Raw genomic sequence first — 18,074 nt, 5'->3', positions numbered from 1 at the left:
GGCAGGCAGCGTGCCGAATATCACCCCCCTCAGTGAGGGCACCTGTGGCAACCCCCTGCCCCCTTCCTCTGCCCCTGGGCACTTACAACTTTGCTCTTGTCCTTGTAGCCATCAAGCTCCTTTCGTGCTCTGAAACCAAGATGACTCTTGCAGTTGCCCCCCTCCTGGCGATGCCTGCTCTGCAGATCTTGTCTTCCAGCGCCGCGCAGGGCTGCTCGATGGAGGAGGACGGTGGCCCCACTCGGCAGCAGCTGGCCATTAATCTTTTAGAAATCGTGCAGCAGGAAAAATTGCAGGAAGAGAAAAAGCAACCGGTGAGGCTTCCATTCTTCGTTTTTCTACTGGTGGGAAGTACTGTATTTTTCCGTGTATAAGACGAGGTTATTTTATTATAAAGGGTAAAGGGGCCCCTGACCATTAGATCCAGTCGTGACCGACTCTGGGGTTGCGGCGCTCATCTCGCTTTATTGGCCGAGTGAGCCAGCGTACAGCTTCCGAGTCATTTGGCCAGCATGACTAAGCTGCTTCTTGCAAACCAGGGAAACACGGAAATGCCTTTTACCTTCCCGCTGGAGTGGTGCCTATTTATCTACTTGCACTTTGATGTGCTTTCGAACTGCTAGGTTGGCAGGAGCAGGGACCGAACAACGGGAGCTCACCCCATCGCGGGGATTTGAACCGCCCACCTTCTGATCAGCAAGTCCTAGGCTCTGTGGTTTAACCCACAGCGCTACCCGCGTCCCTATTTTATTATAAAATTGTGCTAAAAATTGGGGGCCGTCTTATACACGGATAGCGGAGAGGTTGAACAGATGATTGGTGGTTCTGCGAGCAGGAGATTGTCAGCGGTGTTTTTGTGGGTGATTGGCAAGGTCCACTGGCTATTGGCTGCTGCGGCAATTGGGCGGGTGATTGGTGCTTGCTTTCGGCAAGTTTTTAGACAATTGGTTGCTTCGTCGATGTGTGAGCGATTGGCTGTGGCGGTCCTGCGGGTGAGCTATTTTTGGTACCCCCCCCAATAAAGCTCAACAACTCTGGGCAACCCCCCCCCCCATTTTCTCAATTTGAAGTCCCAAAAAAGAGTCTTATACACAGAAAAGTACGGTAAATCATAGCGCTGCACTCCAGCATGTACCTTGTCCCTTGCTTCCTGCTCCTCTTTGAGACTTGAAGCCACTATTCAAACATGGCTCATGGTGGTGATGGTGACTTAGCACTTACAAAGTGCCTCCAGTTTCCCCAGACGGACCAGATTGTGAGGGGGCCTTGCAATTTAGCCCCTAGCCCTGAGGTTGTCCAGTATTCTCTTCTTTATTCCTGAATCCAGCAGTCGACCGGAAGTGGCCCATGATAAATTTGGTCCTCTGTTGATCCTCCTCTGTTGAAGCCTTGCCTGCCTTTTGCCTCCCCAGCCTTAGAATGTGATAGAAGTTCCTGAGTTCGGAATAGAGCAATAAAAGATACCCGGGTGTAATTTGGGAAGCTAATCTAACTTGGAGGTGTCATTCTGAATATCTAACTCTGCAGCCCTGAGCATGTCAATTCCAAAGCGAGTCCCAGTGTAAACAGTGGGGGTTATTCTCTTATTCGTGGAAAGGATTTCAGCCTTAAGGACCAAATCTTACTCTGATATCATTCCCAGTCTGGAAAAAAACAGCTATTTGTCTTGTAAAACTGGGTTCCCGCAAAATAATCCTGTGGAATTTTCTCTACATCCCCCACCCCAGCCCCATATTATGCTCTCATACTGGGCAGCAGAATGAAAACAGTGGAAGGCAGTAGAAATCCTCTGGGAGCAGTGATTTTTTTTGGGGGGTGGGGGTGGGGAACGGGACACATTTACCTCTATGCGATCCCATCAGTCAAAAGTGCCAACATTGCAGGTGGCTGGATCTTAATTTTCCGCATGCAATAATTGAAGGTGATAAACAGGGGGAGGGGTAACATTTTTTTAAAAAAATCTTTTGCACGAAATGGCTTTTTAAAAGGTCAGGTAAAGTACAGGGGCATTATAACTCCCCATCATCCAAAATGAATTTACATTACATTGAACAATATAATTAAAAACGGCCGTGCGCCATTCCCTGGAACTGCTCTGGCAGCTCGTTCGTAAACCTCCTGGCCAATTCAAAACCTGAGAGCAAATTGTCTCCTGCCTTGAATCCAGTTTGTGTGTCACCTTAGCGATGCTGGGAATCGCTTGGCTGGTCTTGGGCATGGCTGCCCATAGTTCCCTGCAGCCCCTTGTCAAAAGGAAGAGGAGGAGGAAGAGGAAGAGACCCCTGACAGGCTGGTCCGCAGCATCAGTTAGAGCCGCTCAGGTACCCCCCCTCCAAGCCTGCCCATTCTCCCTGATGCTGCTTCCTTTGATGTCTCTCCCAGTTGGGAAACCGATTTGCACACCGAGGGCCACTTTCCCTTGGGAATAACCTTCTGTGGGCCACATGGCGGTGCTGGCATGGCCAGAGGCAAAGAGTGTTGGTGTTATGTACTGAAGTTCTCACCCTTGGCCAGCAGGTGGATACTGTAGATAGTTCAGGTCCACATATGCAAATAAGGGATCGAAAGTGATGTTCAGTGATTGGATAGTTACAGAAAACGGTTACTGTTGCATTCTAGTGGAGCTCTATATAAGCAGGCTGGCTGAACCCTTCAGTTCAGTTCTGTTCCAGCTTACAAATAAAGAGCTGCTTTGAAGAATCGCTGTGTTGTCTGATATGTTCACCCACAACTTAACAGTTGGGATGCTGCCTGGGAGACAGGGGCAATTGGCTGGCCCCCAGCTGGCTGCAGCCACCAGCCGGCAGCCGGGCGAACTCCGGTTCTCGGAACAGCATCAATCAGCGACTCGAGCCTCCGAAACGTTCTTATCACGCTCTTATCAGCGGAGTGAATAAATCTTCACAACGGAAGAGCATAGTTCAGGAACAAAGGGAAAAACATGTCTGCTTCCCTTTGTGTCCAAGCAAAACAGCCGTACAGCAAAAGCAATGTACAACGGAAGTTCCCAGCAGACTGTGCTGGAAGTAAACAGACATGTGACATACAACAACTCCACATATCTGTTCCTCTTAAGGCAGAACAGAACATCAATATCCTAACAAAGAGTGGGGAGGGGGCAGTAGATGCAACCACATCCCAGCCATTCCACTGCCAGAGGATTCTAGGAAGTTGCTGAGCTACAACCCACCCCCCAGGCAAGTGCGAGGCATCCTCAGAGTTCAGGCTGGACAGAAAAGCTTGGAGAAGGTGTGGAACAAGGCTAGAGAGGGCATGTGGCCTGGGGAGACTCCCTAAGAAAGACCCTTTATCACATTTATGTTGTGCATATCGTATCATCCACACAAGGCGTCATTTCCCACGCTGTCACCTGGGTGCTTAGAAGCGTGCTAAGAGGAAGGCATGCTTGGCAAACCCTCACCATGATCAACTCCTGCCTGGAAACCGACCATACTTTTCCGTGTATAAAACATGGTTCCTTTTTAAAAAAAAAATGTTTAAAATTGGGTGGTGTCTTATTCCCAGATAGTGCATTTGGGGGACGTGTGATTGGTTGCTGGGGCAAGGGCTTGTGCACTGTATTTTTCACTCCGTAAGACGCACCTGACCATAAGACACACCTAGTTTTTAGAGGGGGAATGCAAGAAAAAAACATTCTTTAAAGGGAGCGCTGAGCAGAGCCTGAAGAAGCTTCGTGTGGCTAAGCCAGAAGCTAGAACAGCGAGAGGGAGCGCTGCGCAGCGATCTCTCTTGCTGTTCTGGCTTCTGGGATAGCTGTGCAGCCTGCATTCGCTCCATAAGATGCACACACATTTCCCCATACTTTTTAGGAGGGGAAAAGTGCGTCTTATAGAGCAAAAAATACAGTAATTATTAGCAGCAGTGTCGGTAATTTATTTGAAGGAAATATATTTCACAGCTGTGAGATGGTGTCATTTTTTAAAAAAATTCTTTGCATGCTTTTTAGGCAAATAGCTGAGGAACAATTAAATTTTTTATTTCACTTATAGAGTACCTTATTTTGAACATGCGGACTTTCCTGGTTTGAACGTGCCTTTTCTTTTGCCTCAGGCCTCGTCCGAACCTTTCTTCCCCATCACCAGTGCTTATGGTTCATTGCATACAACCTGGAGGCTCCTGGGGCTCCTGAGAGAGACATCTTCCGTTTCCGACTGGCTGTCTTCTCTTAAATCCGTGCTGCCTATTACAACGCAAGTCCCTGCCCACGTGTTCCTTCTGCTGGCTTACCTCCTTGTTCAAGAAAACGGAGATTGCCTTCGTGACGTATTAGCTGCCACTACAGAACTCGCCAAAGCAGATTCGTCCCAGGTAAGAATAACCTGGACGTGTGATGGAGGGCCTGCAGCCAAGGCTGGTCTTGTCTCCTTCCAGTTTGGTCTGTGATGCCTTCACGCTGTAGCTCCTGGGTTTTAGGCACATCTCCTCTGCCAAGGTAGGAATGGAGAGCTGCTGACAGTTCATCAGTATGCAGATGACATCCAGCTCAACCTCTCTTTTAAATCAGAACCAGTGAAGGCGGTGAAGGTCTTTTGCGAGTTCCTGGGGGCGGTTGGAGGATGGATGGCAACTGACAGATTGAGGTTGAATCCTGACAAGACAGAAGTACTGTTCTTGGGGGACAGGGGGCGGGTGGGTGTGGGGGACTCCCTGGTCCTGAATGGTGTAACTGTGCCCCTGAAGGACCACGTGCACAGCTTGGGAGTGCACAGCTTTGGACTCACAGCTGGCCATGGAGGTGCAGGTCAATTCTGTCTACCAGCTCCATCTGGTACACAGGATGAGACCCTACCTGCCCGCAGACTGTCTCACCAGAGAGGTGCATGCTCTGGTTATCTCCCGCTTGGACTACTGCCATGCGCTCTCCGTGGGGCTACCTTTGAAGGTGACCCGGAAACTGCAATTAATCCAGAATGCAGCAGCTAGACTGGTGACTGGGAGTGGCCGCTGGGACCACAAAACACCAGTCCTGAGAGATCTGCATCAGCTTCCAGGACGTTTCCGAGCACAATTCAAAGTATTGGTGCTGACCTTTAAAGCCCTAATCCTGTATACCTGAAGGAGTGTCTCCACCCCCATTGTTCAGCCCGGACACTGAGGTTCAGCACCGAGGGCCTTCTGGCAGTTCCCTCATTGCGAGAAGTGAGGTTACAGGGAACCAGACAGAGGGCTTTCTCGGTAGTGGCTCCCGCCCTGTGGAATGCCCTCCCACCAGATGTCAAGGAAATAAGCAGCTATCTTCTCTTTAAAAGACATCTGAAGGCAGCCCTGTTTAGGGAAGTTTTTAATATTTAATGCTGTATTGTTTTTAACACTCGATTGGAAGCCGCCCAGAGTGGCTGGGGAAACTCAGCCAGATGGGCGGGGTATAAATAAAATAATATTATTATTATTATATGACAGGTCAGTGTAGCTGGATGGCCCAGTGGTCTCATTCTGTGTAAGGCAGCTTCCTATCCTCTTGTGTTCCACTTTCTTGGGATGTTTTAAACACAGTTTTGAGAGAAGTACTGGTAGTCCGTTGTGTGGTCTCCTTCCTTAACCAACTGACAGTGCTTGTTTGTCTCTGTTATAAGAATTTAAGGTCTCATATACAGTGGTGCCCCGCAAGACGAATGCCTCGCAAGACGGAAAACTTGCTAGACGAAAGAGTTTTCCGTTTTGGAGGTGCTTCGCAAAACGAATTTCCTATGGGCTTGCTTCGCAAGACGACAATGTCTTGCGAGTTCCTGCTGTTTTTCCCCCCTCCCCCCTTTTCTAAGCCGCTAAGCTGCTTATCAGCTGATCCGATCAGCAGATAAGCCGCTAAAAGCCGCTAATAGCGCTAATCCGCTAATCCATCAATGGGCTTGCTTTGCAAGACGAAAAAACCGCTAGACGAAGAGAATCACAGAATGGATTCTTTTCGTTTAGCGAGGCACCACTGTATATAAATTATATGTTCATAAGTGTACAAGGCAAACAAGTATATAAACAAGTATATAAACCACATGTCTGAAATAGTACAGGAGAAGAATCCTGAAACCATTTTGACTCTCAAATTGACCTCAAATAGGATGAAGGAAATGGGAAAAGTCTTCCAGTTGTCTTTGGACTTTAGGGGCTTATACAGTCTGGCAAGTATCTGTTAAGCTGAGCACACTCTCAATATGCGTAAGAGATTCCGGAACTAAGTATTTGCCATCTCCAAGAAATGGCCAGGCTACCCAGAAAAGGCAATCAGATAAGGCATTATCAGGTACAGTATTCAGAAGCAACACACTCAAATTTCTGCTGGGGACTACCTGCTTCTGTGATGTATGTATGACATTTTGGGGGATGGCCTTGAGCTACAGGGGAGGCAATTTCAAAAGTCTATATAAGGGCTTGCACACCAATGTTCTGTGTGGGTTGAACGGGGGACCTGTTGCAACAGTTTAATGAAGATCAGGCTTACTAGATGCTTTGTTTCTCAATATTCTCTGCTTCTTGGGAGAAAAGCAATGACAAACCTAGACCGCATCTTAAAAAACAGAGACATCACCTTGCCAACAAAGGTCCATATAGTTCAAGCTATGGTTTTCCCAGTAGTGATGTATGGAAGTGAGAACTGGACCATAAAGAAGGCTGATCGCTGAAGAATTGATGCTTCTGAATTATGGTGCTGGAGGAGACTCTTGAGAGTCCCATGGACTGCAAGAAGATCCAGCCTCTCCATTCTGAAGGAAATCAGCCCTGAGTGCTCACTGGAAGGACAGATCATGAAGCTGAGGCTCCAAGGCTTTGGCCACCTCATGAGAAGAGAAGACTCCCTGGAAAAGACCCTGATGTTGGGAAAGATGGAGGGCACAAGGAGAAGGGGATGACAGAGGACGAGATGGTTGGACAGTGTTCTCGAAGCTACCAGCATGAGTTTGACCAAACTGCAGGAGGCAGTGGAAGACAGGAGTGCCTGGCGTGCTCTGGTCCATGGGGTCATGAAGAGTCGAACACGACTAAACGACTCAACAACAATTCTCTGGTTAGCCTCTGTTATTTTTCCCTACCAATAGGGAACCTACATAAGGACTCTATACAGGCTCTTGGGTACCCCACAAGGGAAAGGGAGCAGTATTTCTCTCATAACAGTCTCTTCCAGAAAGGGTCTTGCTCATGAAAGCTTTTTTCAGATACAGGGAGGTGTCAATCGGAGCTTGGGTTTGGCTCTTGTATATATTGGTGCAATTAGAATGTCGTAATGTTCACATCGACTAAAATGCAAACGGAAGCAACAGACTAACTTACGGCAAATAACTTTTACAAGGACGGGCATAGGATTAAGAAAAAGGTATGAAATACTTCTTTATATGCTGGTAACATGTGCGTTTTTTGCTGGTTGGGGTGGGGGGGAATTAAAAGCCGCACAGCACCTTTTATAACGGCTATTTATGCACCGTGAAGTTGCATAAAAGAGTCTCAAAGGCCAACCAGAATACAGTGAAAGCAAAACACTTCTTCAGAAATCCTACAGCTGATCGCTGTATTTAATTTCCTTGCTTGTCTTATTGCTTTTTAATAACATCCACTCAAAATGCAAAAAGGCCCAAACAATGATAACCATGGAATCGTGCCATGCTGTTTGCAGCTCTCTGTGGGAACAGCTGCCTGCAGATGGTTTGCTGGGGATGCTTTTATCGTATTAATTCAAAACAGATAAATGGAAACTGCTTTACAAGGAATGGGGATCTTGGGAATTTTCTTTTCGGCCTCAAATGGCTCGGGTTGTCTTTGTTCGAGGTCTTCCATCGGAATAAAAAACAAGCTTGCTTTTTGGGGGAGCTAATGGGGGAAGTAGAGGGAACGGCAGAGAACGTGGTGCCAGTGGCTGTCTGCTGTAAATTATTTGCATAGTCATGGATCAGAATATGGCTTAACCCCAGGTCAACCACATTGACCATGGCAAAAAATGCATTTTGGATCTGTAAACTTCAGGTATTTGGCTTACCAGGAAGTTTTATGGCTGACTTTGTTACTAGCAGGAGAGTCATAGATTTTTTTGTAACAGATTATTTTTCAAAATTATTATTTTAGATTTTAGAAATTTCGATGATGAAGTAGGTTTCTCGAATGAAAATTCACGGCAGATCGTGACCCAGGTTCTTTTGGGACTCAGATTCTGAAATTTGAAAGAAGCCTTAAGGCATGTTCGTTACTTTGGAAAGTAACAAATATAGTTTGGGTGGTGTGAAACTGCTGATTGGAAAAATAGTCAATAATTAAACGATACGTGTAATATGTGAGATAATGGAAGACAGGTTTTTGGAAGACAAGGGTTGGTACAGGCAATTTGGCAGCTGCTTATGTTGCAATAAAGGGACACTGAGTTGTCCCGAGGTGATGATAAGTGTCAGGGAACTGACATCGCAGCCAGAGGCGGAGGCAAGGCTCCTGAGTGATGCTGGAGAAGGGCCCAGCAGGGAGAGAGGCAGCTCATCAGCGGGGGAAGGAAATCAGCGTAACACCAGGAATAAAGGGGGGCAGATGGGGGAATCGGCGAGGGGGCTCCAGGACTCCTCGCTGGAGACCAGCGGGGAGAGCACGGGTCCTCCGCTACCCACGCCCTCCCTGTGCAGAAGACTTCCGCGCAGGGAGAGTAGGAGGAGACTTGGCGTCAAACAGCTTTTATGCTGGAAAAGGTTTAAGAAACGCCCACTGACGGATTCTGCTAGCGACTGAGACAGCCACGAAGTGAAGGGCAGTCCAGACAGAAAAGTTTCAACCAGGCAACCTAGCCAGGAGTGGCGGCAACTTACGCACGAGCAACCCCTATTATTATTACAATAAGCACTCTTGGAATTAAGTTTTGTTTACATCTCTGGGCTTAATTTTCATGTAAATGCAGTTTGGGGATGAGCTGCATTCGAGATACCATTTTTTTGCTCTATAAGACTCACTTTTTCCCTCCTAAAAAGTAAGGGGAAATGTGTGTGTGTCTTATGGAGCGAATGCAGGCTGCGCAGCTATCCCAGAAGCCAGAACAGCAAGACGGATTGTTGCTTTCACTGCGCAGCGATCCCGCTTGCTGTTCTGGCTTCTGAGATTCAGAATATTTTTTTTCTTGTTTTCCTCCTCCAAAAACTAGGTGCATCTTGTGGTCTGGTGTGTCTTATAGAGCGGAAAATACAGTAATTGCTGTTTTATGTTGGAACAATATATGTCTTGATGGCATTTTTAATAGCAAGGATGACTAGGAGATGTGAAAACGATGGGTCTTAATTTATCGTTGTCACTTGTGGTTCTTTTGAGATACTGAAGAAGGGTTCATAGAATCATAGAGTCGGTCATTTAGTCCAACCCTCTGCAATGCAGAAACCTTTAGCCCAACGTGGAGCTCGAACCGACAACCCTGAGATTAAGAGCCTCACGCTCTACCGACTGCTGTTGTTGTCCAACAGGACAAGGGACAGTTTGGTCCAAAAATGGAGCAATTTTGTTTTTCTAGGGATGGGAGGCAACCATCCTTGGATTGCATAGAGGGAAATAAAATAGCTTCACTTAGTGCTTTCCCCCCCAAATATATATTTAGGGGTACTCTCATTTTCCTACTCATATTGAAATACAGTGGTACCTCAGGTTACATACGCTTCAGGTTGCAGACTCTGCTATCCCAGAAATCGTGCTTCAGGTTAAAAACTTTGCTTCAGGATGAGAACAGAAATTGTGCTCCGGCGGCGCAGCAGCAGCAGCAGGAGGCCCCATTAGCTAAAGTGGTGCTTCAGGTTAAGAACAGTTTCAGGTTAAGTACGGACCTCTGGAACGAATTAAGTACTTAACCCGAGGTACCACTGTACTGCCCCTCAATGAGGTCAAAATTGGATTCACAAAATGTTTAGGGGTATGCGTACCCCTGCTCAGTGGCGAAGCTGCACTGGGGGCGGAGAGCAGGCGTGGGCATGGCTGGGGCCCCCCTGGGGTGTGGCGCACGCCCAGGGGCATGGCATGCCGCCTGCAGGGGCATGGTGCGCATCCTGGGGGTGTGGTACGCCACCTGCAAGGGTGTGGCGCCTGGTGCACGCGCGGGGAGTGTGGTGTGTGCCCGGGGGGCCCACTTCGATGGCACCCTACCAGAATAGTGGTGCCGGGGGTGGTCCGCTCCCTCCGCACTCCCGTTCCTCCCCCAGTGGCCCTGCACACCCACCCCCCGAAAAAATATCCCTGGCTTCACTGAAATAAAATGGCTGCGAAGGCCATACTGACTTGGTCTGTTTGCAAAAGACTTTAATAGAGTATTCCTAATCGGATGAATTGACTCACTGTGCAAAAAAAGAGAAAACCCACAAAAACTGTTATTTCTTTGCATGTGAACCCAACCGTGCTGCAAAAAGGGGAGGAAATAAAATAAATTGTTTGAGTGAGAGGTCATTTGTGCATTGTAACACAAGATCTATTACCATTATTAGCGGATTATGAGTATCTTGGGGATATTCACCCTTTTATGGGCTATCTCAACTGCAGCAATAAAATATTTGCCTGGTATATGACACCCTTCTGGGAAATTCATCAGAAGAGAATGCTTCTTCAGTTCTTCGGCTTAAAAATAAAAGACAAAGAATACAGCAAATTGTGGCCTCATTTAGGTAGAAGTTTGAGTATTTAAAAGAAAAACCAATTATACAGTTGGTTTTGTTGATGGAGAAATGCCTTAAGCAATGATGACCATATTCTAAATCCTCTGTTCTTGGGAAGCAGGGAGTGTTTGTTGGGTAAATGAATGAAATGCCATGAACTCCTATTGGGTGTTCTTTAGTTGCCAGAAAATCAGGAGTTGAAAGTGGAACATCTTGAGTTTGACACAGAACAGAGAGCAATGGATGTGCGTTTTGCAGAACACACGTGATCCTTGAAAGTATCTGCAATCTGTAAAAATTTTCAAGTCTTCAAAGAACTGTGGTGCTGCAAGAATATAAATCAATAGCGTTTAAGTCTTGTTGACTGGAGATAGGACAGTAATGGCAGGTGTTCTCTACTGGGGTAGCAACAAAGAAGAGCCAATGGCCTCAGCCTTTGCTGCTTTTAACTTTGGCTGTACAGTGGTACCTCAGGTTACATACGCTTCAGGTTACAGACGCTTCAGGTTACAGACTCCGCTAACCCAGAAATAGTGCTTCAGGTTAAGAACTTTGCTTCAGGATGAGAACAGAAATTGTGCTCTGGTGGCGCGGCAGCAGCAGGAGGCCCCATTAGCTAAAGTGGTGCTTCAGGTTAAGAACCGTTTCAGGTTAAGAACGGACCTCCGGAACGAATTAAGTACTTGGGTATATATTAAGTACTTAACCCGAGGTACCACTGTATTGGGTGAAGAGAACACCAAGCAAGGATGAATACAGGGGACACCCCGTTTTCACAGTAGTTGTATTCTGGGTCCTTGCATACTTGCGTGAAATCATGTGAAATAATTATTTATTTATTTATTTATACCCCGCCCATCTGGCTGGGTTTCCCCAGCCACTCTGGGTGGCTTCCAACATAAGATTAAAAATACATTAAAACATTAGTCATTAAAACCTTCCCTAAACAGGGCTGCCTTCAGATGTCTTCTAAAAGTCAGGTAGTTGTTTATTTCCTTGACATCTGACGGGAGGGTGTTCCACAGGGCGGGTGCCACTACCGAGAAGGCCCTCTGCCTGGCTCCCTGTAACATCACTTCTCGCAGGGAGAGAACCACCTCGGAGCTGGACCTCAGTGTCCGGGCAGAACGATGGGGGTGGAGATGCTCCTTCAGGTATACTGGGCCGAGGCCGTTTAGAGCTTTCAAGGTCAGCACCAACACTTTGAATTGTGCTTGGAAATGTACTGGGAGCCAATGTAGATATTTCAGGACTGGTGTAATATGGTCTCAGCGGCCGTTCCCAATCACCAGTCTGGCTGCTGCATTCTGGATTACAGTGGCACCTCGGGTTACAGATGCTTCAGGTTACAGATTCCGCTAACCCAGAAATAGTACCTTGGGTTAAGAACTTTGCTTCAGGATGAGAACAGAAATCGTGCTCCTGCGGCGCGGCAGCAGCAGGAGGCTCCATTAGCTAAAGTGGTACCTCAGGTTAAGAACAGTTTCAGGTTAAGAACGGCCCTCCAGAACGAATTAAGTTCTTAAACCGAGGTACCACTGTAGTTGTAGTTTCTGGGTCACATTCAAAGGTAGCCCCATGGAGAGTGCATGGCAGTAGTCCAAGTGGGAGATAACCAGAGCATGCCCCACTCTGGCGAGACAGTCTGCGGGCAGGGAGGGTCCCATCCTACGTACCAGATGGAGCTGGGAGACAGCTGCCCTCGACACAGAATTGACCTGCGCCTCCATGGACAGCTGGGAGCCCAAAATGACTCCCAGGCTGCGCACCTGGTCCTTCGGGGGCACAGTTACCCCATTCAGGACCAGGGAGTCTCCCACACCCGCCCATCCCCTGTTCCCCAATAACAATACTTCTATCTTGTCAGGATTCAACCTCAGTCCGTTAGCCGCCATCCATCCTCCAAATCAGAAACCTACTGATGAAGCTTGAAGACACCCTACTCTGCCCCCATGTCTGCCCAGCTCAGGGAGGGAAGCGTGATGCTCATTCAAATGGCGTTGGGACATGTTGTGCATGATGTGCCCCCCCCCAATTGCCCTTGCAAGCTGGTGCCTCTGGCCCTGCAAAAAAATTCACTGATCTCTTCTGTATTGTTTTGGGTGGAACGGTTTTAGCTGCCTTCTTGACTATCTCTGATTTACTTCTTGTTACCCACCCTGGGACCTTATGAAGGGCGGGTAGGGTAAGGAATTTTATAGATAAAATAAATGAATTTAAAAAAAGAAATACTCTGGCTTGAAGGAAGATGAGCGATATCTGATGTCCGCCATCCTTAGAGTAGACCCTTCTGCCCTCTTCAATAAACATTTTTGCCTTCAGTGGGAGTGTCAGTTATGCATAACATTGAACAGGTATATGTTTTTCATTCCTCTTGAGTCCCGAGTGTTGTAGATGTATTTAATATATCAAGAAAATGCAATCTGGCAGCAGAAGTCTAAGCATGTTTACTTGGAAGCCAGGCCCACTGTGCTGAACGTGGCTTAGTCCCAAGTACCATATTTTTCGCTCTATAACACGCACCCGACCATAACACGCACGTAGTTTTTAGAGGAGGAAAATCCATAGGCATGCCACCCGTAGGCATTCCCTCCATAACACGCACAGACATTTCCCCTTACTTTCTAGGAGGAAAAAAGTGAGTGTTATGGTGCAAAAAATACAGTAAGTGTACATTGGACTGTGGTCTTCGTTTCACATATTTTTTAATATCTTTCTCATCAGCTTTCTAACAGAAGAATTCTTAAACCGAGAGAGTGGTTGTCTGGTTATATTTATTTGTCCCAGCCAATGGCATTAGCTGTTGTATTTGCTGCTGAACGAAAGACAAGTTGGAACCGTACGTGAAAGTTCCATTTTACGTGAAAGTTCCATTTTACGAAGTGTCAGATTCTGATACAGTCTCATCATCCGAAGAGCCGCCGTCGTAAATCTGTTTGCAAGACTGACTGTACTGAGACGCTAGTTGGTGGTTTTGAAATGCAGATTCCCCTGTTTTGTTTTGTTTTGTTTTGTTTTGTTTTCAAAAGAGAAATCTGGTAAAAAAAAACAACCTTTTGTCAGGCACTTAATGGGGAGGGTTGACCTAACTGCTAAATCTTTAGGGATGGAGAGGAATTGAAAATGCTGCGTTGCTAAGCAACAAATTTGCTGGCTTTCTGAAGGTGCTCAGATGCACTGAGAGTTAATGAATCTGCAGGGCGGCTCTTGGAAAACTGTCGGGAAAACCCAATGGAGACCAAATGTTCATTTCGCCCTGGCAAAGGATTCAGCCCTCCCTTACTTATGTTTTAAGTTGAGGGGCGGGTCTTCTTTGTGGTTGGAAAAACGAGTGTTATTTCTGAACAACAAACCATAGAGGGAGCATAGATATTTTCCTTTCAAAAGGAGGTTCCTGCAAGAGACATCTCTGGACTAGTTCACGCACACAAATATGGGTATAATTTTCTGTTCACGCCAACAGCCTTGACTGTCTCTGGGTATACGGCCTCATGTGGACATGTGTATTTATTTAAAACAACTTTATCTTGCCAGTTAGCCACTCTGAGGATAAATATACAATTTGGCAGGTATTCAAAAGCTGCAAGACTAATGGGTTGTCTTAAATTTTCAGCCAAAAGTATAAGCTCCCAAGATCAAAAGGATTTCAACTCCCAGCCCCGTCTTTAAAGACATAAAGTAGAGAAATGTAGCCTTAAAAATCCTTAGTTTTAATGCAGTATCAAATCCAACATGTTATGTAGCTAGGATATTGCAAAATAGTTAACAGAACTAGCAAGTAGACTTCCAACATTTCCTTGCCATATTTTTATTCTAAAGTCAGTTTTCAGAAGGAACCGTTAATGTCTCTTGCCAAGTTGAACGTCCTGGGAGTAGTCTTAATGGTTTTGGAACCATCCGACTTTGGAGTGTTTCATTTCTGTTTGAAGTTATGCTAATTTCAAGCAAAATGTTTATCATAGGAGAACTTTCGGAGATCAAAACGAAAGTTGCGTAAATCATCACAACCCGCTAATGTGATTAAAGATAGATGGAAGGGGGTGGGGGGAAATTCCAGAAATGTTGGCCAAACAACTACTCCTTTTAATCAAATAAAAACAATATGGATTTGTGAGGAACTCACTTTCTACCATACTTTCCTCCTCAGCTCTCCTCTTCTGCACCTGGGCTGAGCTTTTTTCAGCCTAATGAATCCCAGGTTTGCCCTACTCTTACTGGGAGGCAGCATCCAACTGGCTCCGGTGGAAAGAAATCGGAGGAGGCTGTTGAGAAAAACTGCCCAGCATCTGACTCTCAGATCCTCATGTGGGAAGATTATTCCTTCTGCCGAATATGCTCACTTACTTCCCTTGCCTCGTGCATATGCGCATCATGCCCTGCTTGTGGGATGTGATCCATGAGAGGCAGTCAAGTACAACGTTCCTTGTCATGTTAGAAAAGACACGCGAGGGAATGTTTGGTCCAGCCAGTCGAAACTTCCTGTTCCTCCTAGCTGGAGCATCCTTTCTTTTGCATGTGACTAAAGGTAGGCGTGACCTTACCTGTCCAGGTAACAAAAGGACGAGTCACGCAGCACACCTCCCTCTTTTTGACTTCCTTCTTCATTTGACCAGCTTCTAGCTAAGACTGCTCTGCTAGCTCTCAGCTAGCAGAAACACTGGGACTATTCCCCATTTGGGGAATGTACATACAGTGGTACCTCAGGTTAAGAACTTAATTCGTTCTGGAGGTCTGTTCTTAACCTGAAACTGTTCTTAATCTGAGGTACCACTTTAGCTAATGGGGCCTCCCGCCGCCGCGCAATGCTTGTAGAAGCATCCAAGTCAAAGTACCACTCACTTAGCTATTTATCTGTTGTGAACTACCATGGGATCTTCGGATGAAGGGTAGCACACAAATTTAATAAATAATCATGAATAATAATCACGAAATGGAAGAGAGTTCTGGTGATAACAGCTCCCCCTGCCTCTTCACGCTGTTAAATTGAGTTAAAATTACAGTTTTGCCGAAGGTTGATTGCTGTATAGATATCCAAATTAGAACAGAAGATGGCCTATTTTCAAAACAAGATTATATAGTAATGCTGAATTTATTTGCAACCAACTCTAAAAATACAGTCTTTTGGTACAATGGCAGCAAACTGCATTGGATTTAGTGTGAATTGAGCAAAATCTTCTGTTCATCCTTTGCTGCCTCCTTGTCCCTTTTTTCCTTTATCTTTTTCAAACTGTAGATTGTAAACATCCTTGGGGCAGGGACCTTTCTTCAGTTATGTTGTAAAGCCCAATGTTCAGTGGCAGCAAATCATCATGAAACCGCAAGGCTGACTGTGATGTCCCTTCTCATAACAAACAGGAACTTTTGGGTGCTTTCAGAATTTATTTAATTTCCATGCGTGCACAGGAACTGGCAAACTTCCTTAACATTTCAGAAAGGTTCAGAACCTGTTTGAGTTAATGGTCCTTGAAGGAATTTAATTTAAGACTGTGCAGACCCTTTTCAGTATCCGTATGCCCACTGGCCAATAAGTAAGTGGTTTGGTTTGAATTTGTTCTTTGGTTTCGAGCCAGCTCAAACGTCCACACTTGGGATCACTAAGTCAGTTCTAAAGTTACAGTAATTGGAGGTAACCGGGGAGCAGGGGAACCCTCCCTGAATAACAAAACTCAGGACAGAGCTTCACTCTGGAAGCAAATAATAAAACTGAGATGTAAATCCTTGCAATACTCTGCTGGAAGATGAAGGAACGGAATTGTTAAGAAATAAAAGAGCCTTGGAAACAATCGTCTGTACAATTCTCATACCCCTGAATTTTGTTGTATATTTCTGTGTTCGTATTTTTGTTTCTGTTTGTAACTAATCGTTTTATGAAGACTTGGAGAGCAGCTCAAAATGGCGGTGATGTTTATCATTGTTGTCCACACACAGAAGCATAGCAACCCATTTTTTATGGGTGTTATTTATTTTAGGTGCCAAATCTGGTTCCCGTCCTGATGTTTAAGTTGGGGACGCCGCTGGAGCCCACTCTGTGCCGGGAAATCTTGTATACTTTGCCTGCTTTGGGTGTTCATAAGGTCAGTACGAAATTTTAACTTTTCTCCGCTGGAAAAGGCGTTTTGTTTCTTAAAGGCGGATTTGCTTTCCTTTTAATTTTGGGGGGAAATGTTGAGAGCAATGAAAGCGCCTTGGTAGAATGTCATTTACCATCACTTAAACGGGTGGCATCTTGTTCCAAGAAAATGCTTTATCTTCCCTAGAGGAATCCATATGGAATATGTTACTTGCCTGGAGGCGGTTGGAGGATGGATGATGACTAATGGATTCAGGTTGAATCCTGACAAGACAGAAGTACTGTTCTGGGGGACAGGCGGGTGTGGGGGACTCCCTGGTCCAGAATGGGGCAACTGTGCCCCTGAAGGACCAGGTGCACAGCCTGGGAGTCATTTTGGACTCACAGCTGTCCATGGAGGTGCAGGTCAATTCTGTGTCCAGGGCAGCTGTTTACTAGCTCCACCTGGTACGCAGGCTGAGACCCTCCCTGCCTGCGGACTGTCTTGCCAGAGTGGTGCATGCTCTAGTTATCTCCCACTCGGACTACTGCAATGCGCTCTCCATGGGGCTACCTTTGAAGGTGACTCGGAAACTGCAATTAATCTAGAATGCAGCAGCTAGACTGGTGACTGGGAGCGGCCGCCAAGACCACATAACACCGGTCTTGAAAGACCTACACTGGTCTCCCAGTATGTTTCCGAGCACAATTCAAAGTGTTGGTGTTGACCTTTAAAGCCCTAAATGGCCTGGAGCGTCTCTACCCCATCGTTCTGCCCGGACACTGAGGTCCAGCTCCAAGGGCCTTCTGGCAGTTCCCTCCCTGAGACAAGTGAGGTTACAGGCAACCAGGCAGAGGGCCTTCTCGGTAGTGTTGCCTGCCTTGTGGAACGCCCTCCCATCAGATGTCAAAGAAATAAACAACTATCTGATGTTTAGAAGACATCTGAAGGCAGCCCTGTTTAGGGAAGTTTATTGACTGATGTTTTAATATATTTTTAATCTTATGTTGGAAGCCGCCCAGAGTGGCTGGGGAAACCCAACCAGATGGGTGGGGTATAAACAATATTATTATTATTATTATTATTATTATTATTATTATTATTACCACTACTACTACTTTTGTCCCTCATTCAGGCTATGGGTGATTGTCAAAGATGTGGATCTACATAGCCTGAATGCCTTGTAGCCGGGAACATTCGGATTGCAACAAACAGAAGCTCAGAAATAATATCTCTAATTGTAGGAAATAGAAGTAGCCCATAGCACTATATACTATGGGTGTAGCTCAGGTTACACTGTAGGAAATGTAAATATGCCTTCAGTGGAATAAAGATCTTTAAAAAGATTATCTCCCAAGGTTTCCAGAGAGGTGATTTATTTACAGTCAGGTGTGTTGACTGAATAGGCCAGCATGCCCCC

At 46.1% G+C, this 18,074-nt stretch overlaps 1 protein-coding gene across 2 annotated transcripts in view; it reads left to right on the top strand.

The window, feature by feature from the left end:
- FOCAD (focadhesin) overlaps window positions 1-18,074 on the top strand; it is a 127,314-nt gene that overhangs the window by 29,030 nt on the left and 80,210 nt on the right. For both annotated transcript variants that reach the window (XR_014520909.1, XM_083483273.1), the window contains exons 10-12: window positions 109-314; window positions 4,072-4,329; window positions 16,574-16,678. Coding sequence is in view for 1 of the 2 variants with exons in the window: in XM_083483273.1 (XP_083339399.1) it covers window positions 109-314; window positions 4,072-4,329; window positions 16,574-16,678 (569 nt within the window). In the remaining variant the exon portion in view is untranslated. The remainder of the gene's footprint in view (window positions 1-108; window positions 315-4,071; window positions 4,330-16,573; window positions 16,679-18,074) is intronic.

Source organism: Podarcis liolepis (genome assembly GCF_965112155.1).
Source record: "Podarcis liolepis genome assembly, chromosome: 17".
NCBI lineage: Eukaryota > Metazoa > Chordata > Lepidosauria > Squamata > Lacertidae > Podarcis > Podarcis liolepis.
This window is presented reverse-complemented; position numbering and strand designations above follow the sequence as displayed.